Here is a 17,681-nt window from a genome sequence, read left to right as displayed (position 1 = left end):
AATACTCAAGAGTAGAAACTAATGAATTATTTATTGTTACAGCCAGGACCTGACTTATAAAACTGACAAACCGAGGCAAAATCTGTTACAGAGATCCACCCCATCTAGCTTTCCGACGTTGAACATGCCACTGATGCAATATTTTTTTCACATAAAATAAATTTCATATAAAGTATTTCGGAACATATTATAATAATTTCATATTTTTCATTCTACGTTATCTGAATGGAAACGTATATTTCACCTTTTTTGCCTTATTTAAGCCTTTTTTCACATTTTTTAATATATATTTCATCTTTTCACATTATTTAACCTTATATAAACAAAAAAAGTATATTTCACCTTTTTCGCCTTAGTTAACCCTTTTTTCACATTTTTTAATATATATTTCACCTTTTCACATTATTTAATCTTATATAAACAAAAAAAAAGTATATTTCACTCATTAGTATGTGATACATAAAATACAAGATCGTTTTCTTTTTCGCTGAAAGAAACTGAAAAATGGGACTAAGGAACTCTTACTGATTTTACCGTAAACCTTGCTTAAGTTACGGAGATACGAGCAAACTAATGCAATTAAATTTTTCATCAATTCAATAATCAAGTTTATGGTTAAAATGTAGAATTAAAAAATTAAGTCTTTTTCAGGCATGTAAGAAATCATTTATGTTGATGGGTTCTGCTCATAATTTCACATTTTTAAAACCTAGAATTGAAAAACGTACATGGAATTTTATGTATTTAAAATTGTTTAGAAGTATTTGGAAGCCTCATTGAAATGAAGGCCAGGGATGCGTACTCCGTCAGCCCCTGCAGAAATAAGGCCCTGTCTACAACTCACAAACTTCACAGAATTTATAAACAATAAAAATTATCTACCGCTGCTTATGGTAATTAATCTAATTATTTAAACTAAATAAAACATAAATTTCAACTATCTAACATAATATTTCAACAGAGTTCTTGACCGGTTAGCTTTTACCATTTAAACATTAATTCTTAATAAGTTATACAATCGCTCACGCAAACACATCAGAATAAATTTATAATTAGCTGTTTTGTTCCATAAAAATTTTACAATAAGAACCCGAGCTGTAACTCTTTGATTTACGTATTTACATCATGTATGTAGTATTACAGTACATACGCAGTTTTAGCAAATAAAATACTTTAGTGTGGTAAACCTTTGGTGGTCGCTGCGCTGCATATTTAATGATTTCGGACAAGTTAGAGTCTTTGACCCAGAAAATACTACACTATTTGTTATTATTTCGATTTGTCAATATCAATGTTTATTTATATTTTTATTTTAATAGGTGATCGTTTAAGAATTATTGTATTAGTTATCATAGTATGACATTAAAAGCTTGGTTACTCCATTAAAGATCATATATCGATCATTAAAATACGTGAGACGCCATTAAAATACTTCTGAAATCTATCTAACATTGAAAGCATATTTCTAAAAAATTTCAGCACACCATTGCAAGGAAACTTACGAACTGCCATTCTTCCGAGTATTTTCAACGTAGGATACTCGGCCAAGCCAGTTTTCTGCTACGATACCAAAGCCACCAAAATATGATCTCTTGGAAAACTGTCAGGAGATTTAAAAACACATAATGACAAAAATAGTTACAGGAGGAGGAAAAAAACACCCTAGAGACAGTACGGTACGTGCTCTGCGGAAAAAAAAATTGACCAACTTTATTTGTCAGTTGCCTCGCATTACACGGTACAGAAACTTATGTATGGAAAGAAATTAAACTAAAGAAATAGTCTGAATTATTTATCTCTGCTTTATAAAAAAGCAATAACGAGAAAGCATTATTAATTTCTTTTATTTCCCATAAAATCTATATATTGTGTTATTTTAAATAGTGTAAATATATATAAAGCTAACTGTGCGGCATTCAAGAGGACATTGCAGTATATAACCATATAAAATTTTATTAAAATTAGTTTTAAAATGTACAAGTTAGAAAAGTTTTTATAGTTATTTATTATTCAATCTTCTAAAATATTACCAGCATCAGTAAGATATATTATAGTTAAAAACAAGTAGGTTAAGTAATAAATAATTTCTCGAGACAGTTGAGATGTCTTACACTTCAGTACAGACAGTACAAGTTGTTAGGAAATTACTTACCCACTGTTCTTGCTCCACAGGACGAATAGATACAGGAAATGAAGCAACAACTATCAAACCGCCAAAGGACACAAAACCAGACGTCAGTCCTAGTTTATTTAGTACATTAAGTCGCCAGTTTCTGGACTCATTTTGACTAGAAACATGTACATACCGCACGCTGACCATTACACCTCCTTAAATAGGAAGAAAATAGAACTTCAGTATAGAATAAAGAATAGAAACTTTAACAAGTATTTCCTGTTAAATAATATTTCAAAAATATCTTAAGTTTAATAAAAAAACAAAGCAGTATCATAAATAGCGTAAAAGATTAATAATATATAACACTGAAAATTATAATTCTTTGAATATAAAATAAAATGTCACTGATGTTTCTTTAAATGGTTAAGTCTGCTTGGATTTTGATTTTCAGCTGCATTACTTAAAAATGAAATCCGTTAATCGTTTACGTCTTAATTCCTGACCTTTTAATTCATTATATTTAAAACTGTGAGTAAAACCTTAGCAAAGCATTTTCACAGTACTAAAGTTTTGAGTACACAAATATGCCCTACAAAAAAGAAAAAAAGTCGGCTTTTGATTGATATGAATTAAACAGAGGCTTTATGACTTTTTTTGAACTAATTTATGAGGCTTTCTTAGTTTTTATTTTTGTAAATTGGTTTTCTTTTGTTTCTTGGTTTTTATTTGATAAATTGTGTTTTTACACAAGGGAAAACTTTTTGTAATTCTTAGAAAGAAGAAAGCTCTTTATTATTTACTGAGTTGCAGCTAAAGATTGGTTTTGAAAAATATATAGTTATGAATTCCTTTTAAGCGAGTATAAATAAAGCCTTATATAATTTCTGTTTATAGTTATGAGTTTCATTTAAGCGAGAGTAAATAAATCATTATAGCATTTCTATTTATAGTCATGAATTTCTTTTAAACAGGCATATATATATAAGACTTTGCATTATTTCAAACAGAGTTTGATGCGTGTACTCTGGGCAATATGCTTTACACAGGGTTTTTCAAAACGATAGCACAGCGAAATAATATTTTGAGGGCTTTATGCTCCGACTTTAATGATCTGGTATAAGCAATTGTTCTTCAGCAGGAAACTTCAGCAATTTGCTCATTTGCCATGTTGGAAAAAGTGTTAAAAATCTTAAAATTTGTACAGAAATAAGCAACAGCTAGCGAAAGGAAGTGTGTTTTGTGAAAAATATCCTTTGCGGCAGTAAAATGAGAATACAGATTCAGGGGCTTCAGTTTTTACTAAAACCGCAAATAAAAGTAAACAAAGTTCTTTTTCATGTAATGGAATTAAATTTTTATATGACTCTCACTGTCCATATATCTATCTTTAGTTTTTCGAGTGAAATTGATTTGAACCATATAAGTTTGACATGAGTTAAAAGCGACCCATTTACCTTTATTTTCTTCGGGTGAAAATCATTAGAATCATGTACTTTCGGAAACTTTTTTCAAGCAACTGTTTTCAAAGTATTCGGTAATATAGAAAGATTTTAAGCAGACAAAAATGAAACATGGTAGGCATGAAGTATACAAAATATATTTTTTCAAAATATATCTTATTATAACTGATACACTTTCTCATCTACTCAAACCATTCCTCAAAACTGTGGGTCCACATGTCGAAAGACATATGCTTAGTGCACTGGGCGAAGGCAGCAAATGCTGTGTCGGAGGCAGAAAATAATGCTCAGCGCAACCGTTCCTTGAATTTTAGGGTATGAAAAAATTTACGCTGGGCAAGGTCAGGATTGTAAGCAGGATGAGTGATTTCACAGATGATTAAGGGGTAGAAAGATTCCACTGTCCGTGTTACAGTGCAGTTTAGGGCATTTTCGTGATGAACAGCGATTCCACTTCCCGGACGCTCGCTGACAGACAAATAACTATGATTCATTCGATAGTAATAATAAGACCCTTTAGCGGCCCCGTCGCATTGCAAACTGCTCGATTGGAGAACATGGTATCTATTTACTTGCTAACTCTGCATCTCCGTTTCTGCGTTTGGTGTTTGCTCATCTGGAAAGATCTACTGTCTCCAATCCGATTTTGTTTGGAACTCATAATACGACAGAAAATGTTAATCACATATTGCTATGCTTTACACTGCGTTAAACTGCTCTTGAAGAAATCTTTCAGTCATTACCCTGCACGAGTTCTGGCTTTTGTGCCGTTGTCAGATTGTCCGGATGCATCTATAACTAAGTTATTGAGCAGTGGAAATGGCCGTACGGGATCGTCTGAACTTAACTTATGCAGATGTTCAAGGATAGAAGTATCAGTTTGTCCTTTTCAATCATACGACACACTCTGTGTTGTCGCAATCGCAGTACGACTGTCATATGTTAAAAATTCCTCACACAACAGTGATGTAGTATGAAACGGGGGTTCAGGGTCAGAAGTTCGCAGGCGGAGGCGCGGAGTCAGCTAGCTGATAACGGAAAGACCGAGATAAGCGTTATAATTTGATAAGAGATTATCTTGTATTGATTTTCCGGAGTTAATCTTTTTAGCCTTTATTTTTTCTTCGTATGCCAGCTACCTTACTGCATATATAATGATTAATTCTTATGTAACATTACCACTTATTTTCGAATTCAATGACTGATTCACAATGCCTTGAGTTTTAGATGTAAATTTTTAATTTTTAAGGTATATTTTAAGATTTTCAACTTCCTATATACTGAATTTTACTTTATTTCTTAAACCTTTTTCATAATACAGCATTTACTTTTCGTAATCTTAATTACATTACTAATTTTTACTATTTATTTCATTTTACACAGAATTTTTTGTCATACGTTTTAGCCAATACTTTTATTTTAACTTCTTTGTTATGTTTTACCAACGTAATTACTAAAACACGCGTTTTTATTTATTATATTATTTAATTTAAATGTAATTTTTAACATTTTCGTACATTTTAACGTTTGCAATCTTAACAATATTCTGAATTTTAACATATGTCTTATATTTTCTGATCATATACGTGACCTCCAGTTAAATTTAGTTGTAAAATTTAATTTCTTTCATACATTTTAACCTTCATAATTTCCAATATAGTATTAATTTTAACATAATTAATATATTTTCAAATTGTATAGCCGACATTTTTTTAGTTTTAGCTGCAGGTTTTAAAGACTTTCATACATTTTATCTCTTATCAAATTATTACTCTTATCTCGGTCCTTTCCCTTATCTGCTAGCTGTTTCTTCACCTCGTCAGCGTATTTGCTCAGCCTCCTGCCCGTGAATCCCCGTTTCATACTACTGGATTATTTAGAATGCCATTTATATGTTCTCTTCAGGAAAAATCCTTATGTTTGCAATGTGCGTAACATAGCTTTTATATCGAGCATTTTATATGAATGCATTTGCATATTCATATTCACACAGAAGAAATCTTTTAGATTTGCTCTATGCTATAGTTTATTCAAACAAAAGGAAAATTTAACTGCACCTATACATATTCTCTCTGGAGTGAACTTCTAATATGTAGGGTACATTTTTTCAATAGGAAGCTAGGCAATTGCTTAGAGACATCTGTCTTATTCAAAATAAAAATAAATAAATAAATAAATAAATAAAAAAACACCGTGTTATCGCAACCGCAGGACTATCGTTACACTATTCGTCGGCTGGTTTTTGCCGTAACATAACCAATTAAAAATACCAACAAAATATGGAGCTTCTGCCTAAAGTCGGAAACGTCCAACAATTTGTTATGACTACAACCTTCTCGAAAATCGGGCAAAATAATCATTTGGATATTCTTTCGCGTTATCACATTTTTTTTCTGATGATATATTAACGCAATTTCCCTCATTCCAAATGCACCACAAACACTCAGCTGGACTTTTCTTTGACAAGCCACTGGCGCGCCCATACTGCACAACAACGTCAGGCTTGCTTCTTTCCTTTTACAAATTTGGCAACATTTCCGTGTTGCCAGATCTAATAACTTTCAGTGATGCCTTACAGTACTAGTTTTTTTCTAAATAATTTCAAAAAGATAAAAAGCAAAGGCAATTTCTTAAAGAGCAGGTCTTGAAAAAAGAAAATTCTAAGTACTAAGTTGAATTTTCTTTTTGGAGGGCTGGAAAAAATATTAAGCATTTTATATTTTTATTAAATGTTTTCATATTACCATCAACGACTGACGGTAGTCTGAAAGTTAATCTTATTTGATACATGTCTTAAACGGGAACCATGGATCTACGACCGATTGTTTTTCAAGTGCTATTCAGCCATGCAGCGTTTCAGAAATAATTTATATATCGGTAAAGTTAACTACCTCAAGATCTGGACACTTTTAGACCGGACTAAAGACTACTATTTATAACACATACCTATTCATCAGTGGATAACCTTCCTTCTCCTTAATTAACTATATCTTCTAACTATGTAATCTATGCAAAGGAATGCAATCTGTCTAGACGAAGAGCGCCAGCGTCAGACTGCTTCTTAAGATGCATTGATACAAATAAAACTTTGAATTATTTTAAATTTTTCAACTGAAATGTTAAATTCTTTTTAATTTTTAAGATTATGAGCTTCTGTTACATACATTATTAGTTCAAATTGTTTAGGAAATTTCTGTCATTAGTTCTTACCAATGATGGCAGTAATGTACAGCATGATGTTAAAAATTCCATTCTGCGAAGGTTCTGCACTTGCTTGACTGAAAAAAAATCAATATAAATCATTATTACATATTTAAAAAGATATTTTTATGCTTTCAAGCCTTAAAAAGTTCAATCATGAAATTCATTTAAGTTTTCCGCCATTTGAAGACTTAAAAATGTAATCATTTGATGCATTGTTAAGTCTTCAAATAAAAGTAATGAAGTTAATTGCAGTAATTTGATAACTACAACAAACCTTTGAAAGAAGTTTACGTTTGCATTAGCAAACCATTCTGATTCCATAAGTGCTTTGACTTCCTTGAAAGTGTTTTAATTATTAAATAACTAAGAATTTACTGAACGAAAGAATCAGGGAATTAAAGAAACGTTTTTCAACTCTAACATGAGACGAGAAAATCATTACCGAATTCAAGAACCATTTAATTCATATTCGTATTTTCATATTTTCCATGCTATTTGAGATACATTCATAAACTGCATAAAAGTATGAAAATTTTACTAATAAATTTGAAATTCCTTGTTAAACTTTTTTTATGGTTCTTGTAAGCCTCATTAGTTTTTCTGTATTTAAATGGAAAGATACAAAATTTGAAGGATTTATTTATATGAAGGAATTCATATAAATAAGAATAAAACAAACATTTGTTTAAGCAACTGTTTTAAAATGAAAAATGATAAAGAAGAAACAGAAAGTAGTAAAGCATTACCTGAAAATACAAAAAACACTTTACATGATCACATTCCACTTAAGCATTACATAAAATACTGTACAAATGTATTATAACGATGTCACTTTTTATGTCTTGCAATAACAGAATCTATTGTATCTGTACGCTATTAATGTTTACGCTTTTTTTGATAATATTGTTTCAACACCAAAATATGTTAAAGTGAAAAATAATCTTTCTGTTATACTTTTCTCTGAAATTTTATTTGGTTCCAAGTTTGTCTTTTTTTAGACTGCAAGTGATTTTGAGGTCAGATTTTTTGAAAGACAGGATTTACATCCTTTGCTTTTTCTGTTATTTAAAGTTAAGTAAATTTAATATTATATATTTTTCGGGTGTATCGTCACTGACAGTATTTTACTGATAAATTAGAAGAAAATCTGTACAAAAACATAAATATATCTCAATACTTCTTATTCATAGCCTACCCTAGTTAATTTCTGTTATTAAACGTAGATGTTACTGTAAAGAAAGTAATGACTCAAGACACGTGTCAAAGCTGTCTAAAAATATGTAGAAAAAACTGACGCAGCTAGAGTGCTACAAATCCTACGCTGGTCATAGCTGTGATGACGTCCTGGGGCAGTAAATACCATCAGGCTGAAAAATATTCGATCTGAAACATTAGTTGAAATAGGCCAGAGAGAAACAAAACTTGTTTCACGCAAAATACTAATTTTCTACTAAATATCATTTATATTATAAATTTCTGATAATTCAACTCATTATTACAGTTTAAAAAGAAATTAATAAACGTTTTCTTATACGTAATGTTTCTAATCTCTTTTTACACAACTTCAATAAACGGAAAAAAGGACACAGCTTTAATACTTTTGCGTAGTACTGTAGGAATAGCAACAGATTATGAGAAAGCACACAAATGGTATTCGATACTGATTCGCAGTTACATTGGACATTAGAAATGCTCACGATCACCTCCAATCAACCAGCCTGTTCACTTAGATAGCAAATTAACGTCAAAAACAAAAATTATTCCATGAATTTATCTGCTCAGCTACAACTCCAAATCTAAATGTCATCAATTAATTACATTCTTTCTGTGAGGAAGTAATAATGAATAAACACAACACTAACTGACAGATTTAAAAAAAAGTAGATAACAGTCACACGTTTCAAAGTCAAGTAAAGGTAAGCTATGGAAGTGCAGAAGATACATTTTGCAAGGAATTTTACTAAGAATGGAAAAGCGTTATTGGTTATGAGCATGTTAATTCAATAGAATCTCCCACAATGATCGATAGTGTTCCAAATTTTCTGCAACTTTAAGGGTATGAAATCCGGCAGTTCCAGCAGCAACATTTCAACCCCACTCAGGGCTGAAAAGTTATTGCTGGAAATGCTGGATATAGTTTGCTGTTTAAAGCATTATAGGCCACTGAAATATATTTTTACTGGAAATAATATGTGTCAAATTACGGCAAGATGTTGAGCTTTGATTGCTTCTTAGCACTGTGAAAATTAGAGTAATTACCACTAGTACTTTTAAATAATACCAATGTTAAGTATACTTGAAATCTGTTTTATTATTATAAAACGCGGAACAAAAACATGAATGAGTGAAGCATTTTGATGAAAGCAACTATAAATTAAAATTTTGTGAGCAGATCATTATAATATTTGTAGCACACTTTTGATTCTTTCCCCGATCTTTACACTTTGATTTTTCTAAAAAATTCTCCGAACACTTAGCTGAATATTTTAACATTTTTATTCGCCAGTTATGATCACATTGCTTTAATCAATAATTATAAAGCTTGGTTGCTTGAGTTATGGAGAAGTGTATGAACAAAGTCTGCCTTGAAAAGAACTCCTTCAATGAGAGCTTTTTGAGGAAAGCGGCTGTGTTTTCCATGGAGAAAACAACCGTGCAGCCAATCTGTTTGTAAGGATTATGTTAATTTTATTAACAGTTAAATTTTGAATTAAACTTCCTTTCCTATCGCTTCTTAATTTCAACTTACTACTTCCGGCCAGAACGTAGTTTTAGAATCACGTCTGAATATAAATTGAGAAAGAGTGGTATTTAACCGTGAAGTTCTAGTGTCTTAGTCAGAGAGATACTAGATATTCTGGAAAGCACGCGTCCGCCTTTTTAGGCTACTCTCTCTTAAGCTGTCTCTCTTAAGTTGAAAAAATAAATGTTAAGCTCTGCAGTACTTTAGGCCCTTAATAGCTTCGCAGTCAAGTAGCGTTAAGGGGCCAACTCCGTTAGAATCTTGATAGCTTCGGAGATATCATTTTAGTTAAGATTAGTTTAGTTTAGTTCTTAGTTTCCTAAGTTCAAGCCCGAGTGTCGGCTTTATTGTAAAACTCCAAAGACGGAGTTCTGTTAAACTTTAGTTGGATTAATAAAGGGTTATTTCACCCTTCTCACTTGTTGTTTTCTACATCACGAACTCAAGCGATTATTCTCTTACTTGTTCTTAAGATTCTTCACATTCAACTGTAACTTAAAATTACACAGTGTGGAGTCCTACATGTTTTACTTCCGGAAGTCGACCCGTGATGCTATTATCAATGTTCTAGTTTCAGTCAGTCGGCCACTAGTGGACCTAAAAGAAAATCGAAGTTAAGGAATAACGAGAATTTGAAGAATTTTAACGCAAACTGTATTCTAAAGATCTTTCTTCTATCAGACTGAGATTCGAAAAAATAAATAAATATTTTTTCCTTATTTCTATATTATATGAGATCTTCATGGTTATATGAAGAAATAAAGATAATTTTTAGAGCACATTTGCTGAGAGAATATTTTAAAATGCATAAATTGAAAATCAGCCTATAAAAATTATAAATAAAATATTATAATATACATAGAAATTATATTGCGAATTCGTATATAATAAATTTAATCCATAGCATAAGACTTCTATAAACGAAGCATGTTCTAATATTGAAAAATTTGAGTTCTTCAACCAAAGATTATTTAAAGAATTAAATTACTTTTTAACAAAAGTATAATGCACTTCATAAAAATAAAGCGCACTTAGAATAATGAGGATAGCTATCCATTTATCAACCAGAAATGTTATTGTCTATAGATAAAGCTAAATTATCTCACAGTGCATCAAAGCAATCAAGAACATTCTTTAATTTTTCGATAGTTTAAATATAATCATTATTATCTGAACATTTAAAAAACCTTTTCGCAATATATCTAACGTTGAAAAAATAAATGCATTTATTTTAATTAGGGTTACAAATAAAAGAAATACACATGTTTGAATATTTTAAAAATAAGCGACATTATTCTTAGATTTTAATGAAATAGCTCAAATAAAATACATAAGCTTAAACCATTTCAACGGGGTTAGTATTTTTAAAGTCTGGATTCAAACACAAGACACTTCTTCCACAGGTTAATAAACTGATAAATTAAAGTCAGTTTCAATAAAAATAGATTCAGCATCTTTTGAACAATGCACGACCCGGTTTTACTTTCTTTATGGGACTTTGGTAAAGAGAGTTAGTTCAATTACAAGGCGTAAGTAGCTTGACTTTTATAGCAAAGAGCACACTTAAGTATATAAATTTAAATGTAATCACATTCAAAAATATATGTGACAGCTAAAAAGAAAAATGAAGGAAAATCACAGTCATCTAGCTTAGATGTCTAGATGATTAAACACCACATTAAATCAGGCATCTTATAAGCAGGTAGACATTCGAGTAGACTCTCTCATTCCAGACATAGACAATCCTCTTGCACCTAAACAGCGAACAAGAAGAACGATTTAATTGCACACATTCAGTTATAAACAAGCATTACACAATCATTAACCACTCAAGGATGAAAGTAATGAAAGAATTCAGGTTAAATATTTTTATGCGTTCTTGACAAATAATACATTTTTATTGTAAAAATGTTTAATGTAAATAATTGGGTGAATAAACGGTTACTGCGTCCGTTGCACGGGGAATTTATGTTCATTTTTTATATAATTTTATTGCAATTTTAAACTATAATATTCTGCGTTAGTCGAAAAAATATTAAAACGTTTATTAATTTAGAAAGCAACTATGCTGATAACTGATTTCTGTGTTACCTCGGCATTGTAAGAAAAGTTTATGTATTTTAAGGTATTTGCCAGAACTTGCAAGATTTCCTTTCGTATATATGATTAACCAGCACAGCTGGATCATGCTATTTGATTCAATGTGTGCAGTCATAAGCTGCTTCTCGACAGGGAATAGATAGTTTTCCCTTTTGTATATTTATTATGTCTGCTTTCCCAACTTGCTGTTATAATATTTTCTTTTTATTGTGCCATTGTTTAAAAATTATATTTTAAATTATTTTTGCGCCCTTTGAACTAGAAAGAAAGAGAATGCAATAGATATATGTCAAATTGAGTGTAATGTCACAAATTCATCTTTATATAGCGATGAATTAAAATGATTAGGTGCATAGAGAAAGAAACATAACATCATCTCCTTTTTCTAAAAATAAATTGCTTCTGAAGAATAAATTTAGCATTACGCGTTTTTGAAAATTTCATTTAACCTTTTTTGAGACCAATTTTGAATGCCCTAAAAACGCAATTTAGATGAGCTTTACTTACTTCATTTAACCCTTTATTGTAACATTGCTACAAATTTATAGCAGAAATCCTTTTAACGATCATATTCCAACTCCAGCTTTTTTTTTTCCTTTCTGCTGCATCCCTTACACCAGTTTTTAAATAAAAAATTAGCTAGAATACAAAATTATTTTAGTCAAAAAATGGCACCACAAATCCCATTGTTAACTGTGGTAAAAGTTATTTCATCAATTTGTATGATATATGTGTTAAGTTTCAACTAAGTTTCTCAGCATCTTAAATCAATTTTTGCATCTTTCCTCGTTTTGTATCTTTTTTCCCTACAGGTATGGAGCATTAGGAACCTTTAATGAAACATGCAGTTTTATTATGATTTTGAAAAAAAAAAAAAAATTAAGCTTGATTTTAACTTCATTTTAACCCATCACGAAATTCTTTTAAACATTACTTTAAACAGTTGATTGCTTTTCCTTACTTTTCTGATGTTAACTATACATGCGTTATATTCACGTAAAGGTACAAAAGCTACATACAGTCAGATGGATTAATCTGAAGTGTTGACTTTAATAACTTTCATCTCTTGAGTCACTTTTAAATTTTCATGTTGGCATAACAAGGTAACATTCATAACACATACATTTAACTTATTGTATATATATATACACGTATATGCAAATGATGATGCAGCGCTAAGTATTACCACACACAATTTATTGCAGAAAAACATTATATTTTTAGCCTATTTTACACATTAAAAAATGTGCATTTAATAAAAGAAACGTAGTTCGGGACAGAACAGAAAGGGTGACAGGGTCAAATTTAACAATGGGGAGCGGCCCACATAAGCATATTTTAGAGCATTAAAGACTGCAGTTTTGTTGTATGAAATCAAAGGAGAAAAAAAAGGAACTGAGAAGAATTACGTTTCACTATTTTATATTCTCTAGAGACAGACTCACTTTTATTTTGTTTTTGAGTAATAAGAGTTTTCATCTGACTTCTGTTACTAGATTGCGAATTTATTCTGTAGTGCTACTTAAATATGTTTGTCAACAGTGTTATGTAAATACAGATGGAACCAATTAATTACAGAAATAACGCACTAAATTATAAACATGTGTGGTTTAATGTGTATGCAATATTTGTTGAGGATCGTGCTAAAGCTTAACTATATTCAAAATGAGTAAAAATAATTTTAGATACAACTTAACATTTTTTTATTACTATTGTTTTGCATTTTATTTCGGAAAAGTTCACAAGCTTCATTTTAAAGAATAATATTATCGGGTAGTTATATTCACATTAATTTTAAAGCAAAACGAACCGAAATAAGTTCCATATGATCAGAGGAAATCCTACATTAATCACTGATCTGCTTTCTAAGAAATGTTAAAATAAATTTGAAAATAAATAACTTTTTATATATTATTTTCTATATGTGAACACGATAAGTTTCATAAGATGAATGTTATGTCATAAGTTTTATACAAATAACTATTTAAATTTAGAATTACGCTACAACTCACTATGTATTTTTTTTCATACCTTATAAGTGGTAACAAGGGCCTGATATTTCCATTAGCCAGACCTATTGTATATGGAACTAAAATAGCTATCATAAGCAGGATTGTGAAAAAAAGAGCAAACTTGCCGCTGTGTTCCCATCCACATTGCATAGCCCGTGTATGAATAGAGAAATCTGTTAAAAAAATAAGTACATAAAGAGATTGTGATAATACACAGTTCATAACTTTTTCATGCAATATTATAAAATTAAGACAAAAAAATACTTAGAAAGGAATACAAAAAAGAAGGTGAAATATTAAATAATAATGCTTGAGAAGAACACTTACGAGAAAACTGTTTCCTAGGTAAGTCAAATTTGATATGTGGAACAGATGCACTACGAAATTTTTCCATGATGAGAATATTCTATAGAAAAACTGCAATGAAAACAAATGACATTAAAAACATAAAATATACGTCACTGCATTAAAATATGCAAAGTATTCGGAAGAGTTGGTTAGAAGGTTTATTTTTTTAAATATTGAATATCTCCTTCCAGTTACAAAAGGAAAACAAAATAAAATTCCAGTTTGTAAAATACATCTAAGATCTTGGAAAAGCTTGATGGCGTAAAAAGATGTATAAAGAAGAAGAAACTTGAAGACGTGGGCGAATTCAATAATTTCCTTTTTATTCATGGCTGACATACATTTTTGGTTAATCCAGTACAAATAAAATGAACGCTATAGCGCTATTGTTCTTAAACAAGTTCTACATCGGTACCGATAGATTTACGAAACATATTTTTGAAGAGAGCAGGCTGCGGCAAGTTGCAAGAGCGAAACGAAATATGACGCCGCAATTCAAAAGATGCCTGGAAGAAAGTTAAAACGTTTCGATACTCCTTAATTGCAGCGTTATATAAGGCAACTCAATGAGGATTAATTTAGAAATGACGCAGTTTAGATTATAAACAGTTCCTATTTTTAGACATAAGACTATAATTGGGAGAAAAACCCAAATTAAAAAGAAGGATAAAGGGAGATATTGCCAAATGAAATTAGAAGTTTGCTTTACCATATTTTTATCTTACATATACATTATTCTTTAATACATTAAATGCAAGAAGTTTCCCACCTATACATCCATAATTCGTAAAGATATATACGGTTAATATTTTCTTCTGATTAGCTACGAATTTAACCAAGAGAACTCCTTCACCTAATAGAGAACTGTTAATCGGCAAAACTGGCAATTTTTTTAGCTCTTCCCCAAATCCGCTGAAAATAGCGCTGAATTTCGTCCAATATATACATCAGAAATAATCTAAGTCTATTAAATTTTCTCCGAATACCACCGCAAAGTTTTATTCCCAAAAGTACGGAATATTTTGTTTCTAACTCATTACAACATAATGAATGTGCTACAAATTAGAATTTTTGCTCTGCGTTGACACCATAAAAATTTAAATTACACTTATAAAAATTTGCCACCAATAGTGTCCTCATAAAATTTACTATCTTAGTTTCAGAAATATTGTAATTAGAAGTGCATATTTGAGGGTAGCTTTCCCTTTTCTGAACATCATTTCCCAATTTGCTGTTGTGCTAAACAAGAAAAATTTAATCATACTGTTAGAACAACAAATGTAAAAGAAAAAAAATATGTTATGGGCAGATTATGATTTGCTCCATCTTCAGAATTCCCAAAACTTCAGAATTCAAAAAGTTGCTCTTCAAAACTCAAACATTCCTTCTGCAGTCAAAGAGTTGTTTAATACTAGTGGCTGGCAAATCTGCATGCAGTTATACGAAGCATAAAAATTCCATGATTAACTGTCAGTTGGCCCACCAGCGGCGAAGCGTTAAAGTTCCTGAACACTGGTAATTCAGTCCGAGGTTAGAATCACGCGAACGGGCTGGCTGCATGGACATGTTTGTGGTTTTTCCTATGTGTAATGTTTTAATACGAGCCAGTTCCTTAGAAAGTCCTTCACGAAGGCATGCATCCCTTCCGTGTAGTGCCTTAGGGTGGAACACGTAATTAATACCAATATTAATAATAATAACTGTCAGTTGCTAATATTAATTAAATTACTGCAATGAGATTTATCTTTGCTGCATATAAAATTTGTCATAAAAAAACAATAATACGCCTTTAAAATCGTAAAGGATGTTAATATTCATGGATCGTATCCCTGAACATGAATAAGGAATTTAAATACGCAGCTCTTGATAGATTTAATGTATAGTTCTATATAGTATAATACGTTTTCTGAAGCAGATCAAAAATACTACTGTTATAAGTACATTAATTATATTTATAAGATAGGAAAATTTACTGTGAGTAAGGATAAAATGCCGATTCGGGAAGCAATGATTCCTTAAACTATTTTAATGTTCCGTTCTATAAATCAAAATGAAATATAATCAGGGGCATATCCTGAGTTTTCATATTGGGCATGCTGCTGAACACCAAATTAAAAAAATGTATTTATGAATGTAAGTTAGAATTACATATATTCGAAAGCTGACTATAATGTTTGTATATTAATATATAATTAAATATTGCACAGCATGCAAAATAATTAAACGCGCACAATAAAAATTAAAATTTCATCAGATTTAAGGTTTGAAATGCTGATATGGAATTTTTTTCAAATAAAGCTTGCGAACAGTTTTCAGAATTCAATTTTACTTGATTGATGCATATCACACAATAATTTGTTATGATGTATTATTAGTAAATAAATTAGGCTAATCAATTATTAATTCATCCTAGTACCAGATAAAAGTTGAAAACTGGTATACTTAATATCGATACTGTCAAAATCAACGACTCCAATTTCACTTACTATATTACGAATACCGATGGTATTTACGCATGGTATAAATTTACGCGCAAGTTTCTTTTCAATCTCAAGAGCAAAGCAAAAAACATTCAAATCAAATAGTTCGTAAAACCAGAATTAGAGATATTTACTAAAATTTCGGATAAACTGAAATTAGAAGAAATTTCCCTGCGTTCACAAAAGTTCTCAGATTCGCTTAATCAAGCTTTTCGCTCATTTTCTTGGACACATTACAGTTTCTCAATACAGATAATTGATTTCACATTTTGCGATATATATTCTGCTTATATGGTGAAAATTGTTTCTTTTGTGTATTGGCTTTTTGTGATCTGAAACTGTACTTTTTTACTGAAATAAACTAAGAAATCGCTATTTCCTTTATATGGTATTCATGTGATTTTTTAATTGCAATTTATAAAATCCTTTAGTTCAAGGAAAAGAAATATTCATACTAAATCATGCCTACATTTCCTACTTAATTTATCAATTTTCTGTAATTTTTACCTGTTTGCGTAACCAGCAGACTGATCAGGGCAGTTCTTGTTTTATGAAGGCATGTATGTAATTTAAGAATCGGTTTAATATTTTATTTCTTTTATTATCGTATCTTTAGAGATATTTTCGTTTGCTTAATTTACTAAAGATCTGATTTTTATCGCTCTTATATGAAAAGCCCTAAATCTGTTCTAATACTACAGCCAGAACTTAATTTATAAAATTAGAAGTGCTGGAATTCTGTATAATGCCGATAGAAACAGAAACGAAAAATAAATAAATAATACATAGAGCTATAAATAATTAAAAATTAAATAAAATATACTGGGATGAAAATATTAATTAAGTAAATGATGGGTTAAAATATGTTAAAACTAAATGAAAAAGAGTAGTAAATTAATAATAAATTACCCTAAATTACAAAACATTAAACGAAATCATTAAAAAAATGAAAAGTAAAAGACATGATACAAAAAATGAAAAGTCAATTTTCTTTCTCCTTCTCTCTTTTTTTAATAGCCAGACACACTTCAGCATATTTGTTGAGAACAGCCGAACCAATCAGTTATACAGCCATCTCATCACTGAGAAAGTTATGCAGGGTACACCCCTAGGTATGGCCTGATATTACGCTCGCAAGAGGACGTAAGAATACATAAATAATCCTTACATGGGATTCATACCCTTACCTCGCCATTCAGACTAGTAATCAGCATCAGT

General features: G+C 30.4%; 1 protein-coding gene across 2 annotated transcripts in view; it reads right to left on the bottom strand.

Annotated features, from left to right (window-relative positions):
- LOC118199713 (DNA damage-regulated autophagy modulator protein 1-like) overlaps positions 1-17,681 on the bottom strand; it is a 39,882-nt gene that overhangs the window by 9,917 nt on the left and 12,284 nt on the right. For both annotated transcript variants that reach the window (XM_085809961.1, XM_085809960.1), the window contains exons 2-5: positions 13,963-14,052; positions 13,655-13,808; positions 6,787-6,854; positions 2,153-2,328 (exon numbers count right to left, since the gene is read on the bottom strand). In XM_085809961.1, the coding sequence (XP_085666087.1) occupies positions 2,153-2,328; positions 6,787-6,854; positions 13,655-13,808; positions 13,963-14,029 (465 nt within the window). In that variant the 5' untranslated portion in view covers positions 14,030-14,052. The remainder of the gene's footprint in view (positions 1-2,152; positions 2,329-6,786; positions 6,855-13,654; positions 13,809-13,962; positions 14,053-17,681) is intronic.

The sequence above is a fragment of the Stegodyphus dumicola genome, chromosome X2 (genome assembly GCF_044657685.1).
Source record: "Stegodyphus dumicola isolate Sdum_Otavi_A_Nest chromosome X2, ASM4465768v1".
Classification (NCBI taxonomy): Eukaryota; Metazoa; Arthropoda; class Arachnida; order Araneae; family Eresidae; genus Stegodyphus; species Stegodyphus dumicola.
Note: the sequence above shows the minus strand (reverse complement) of the source record. Positions and strands in the feature narration are given on the sequence as shown.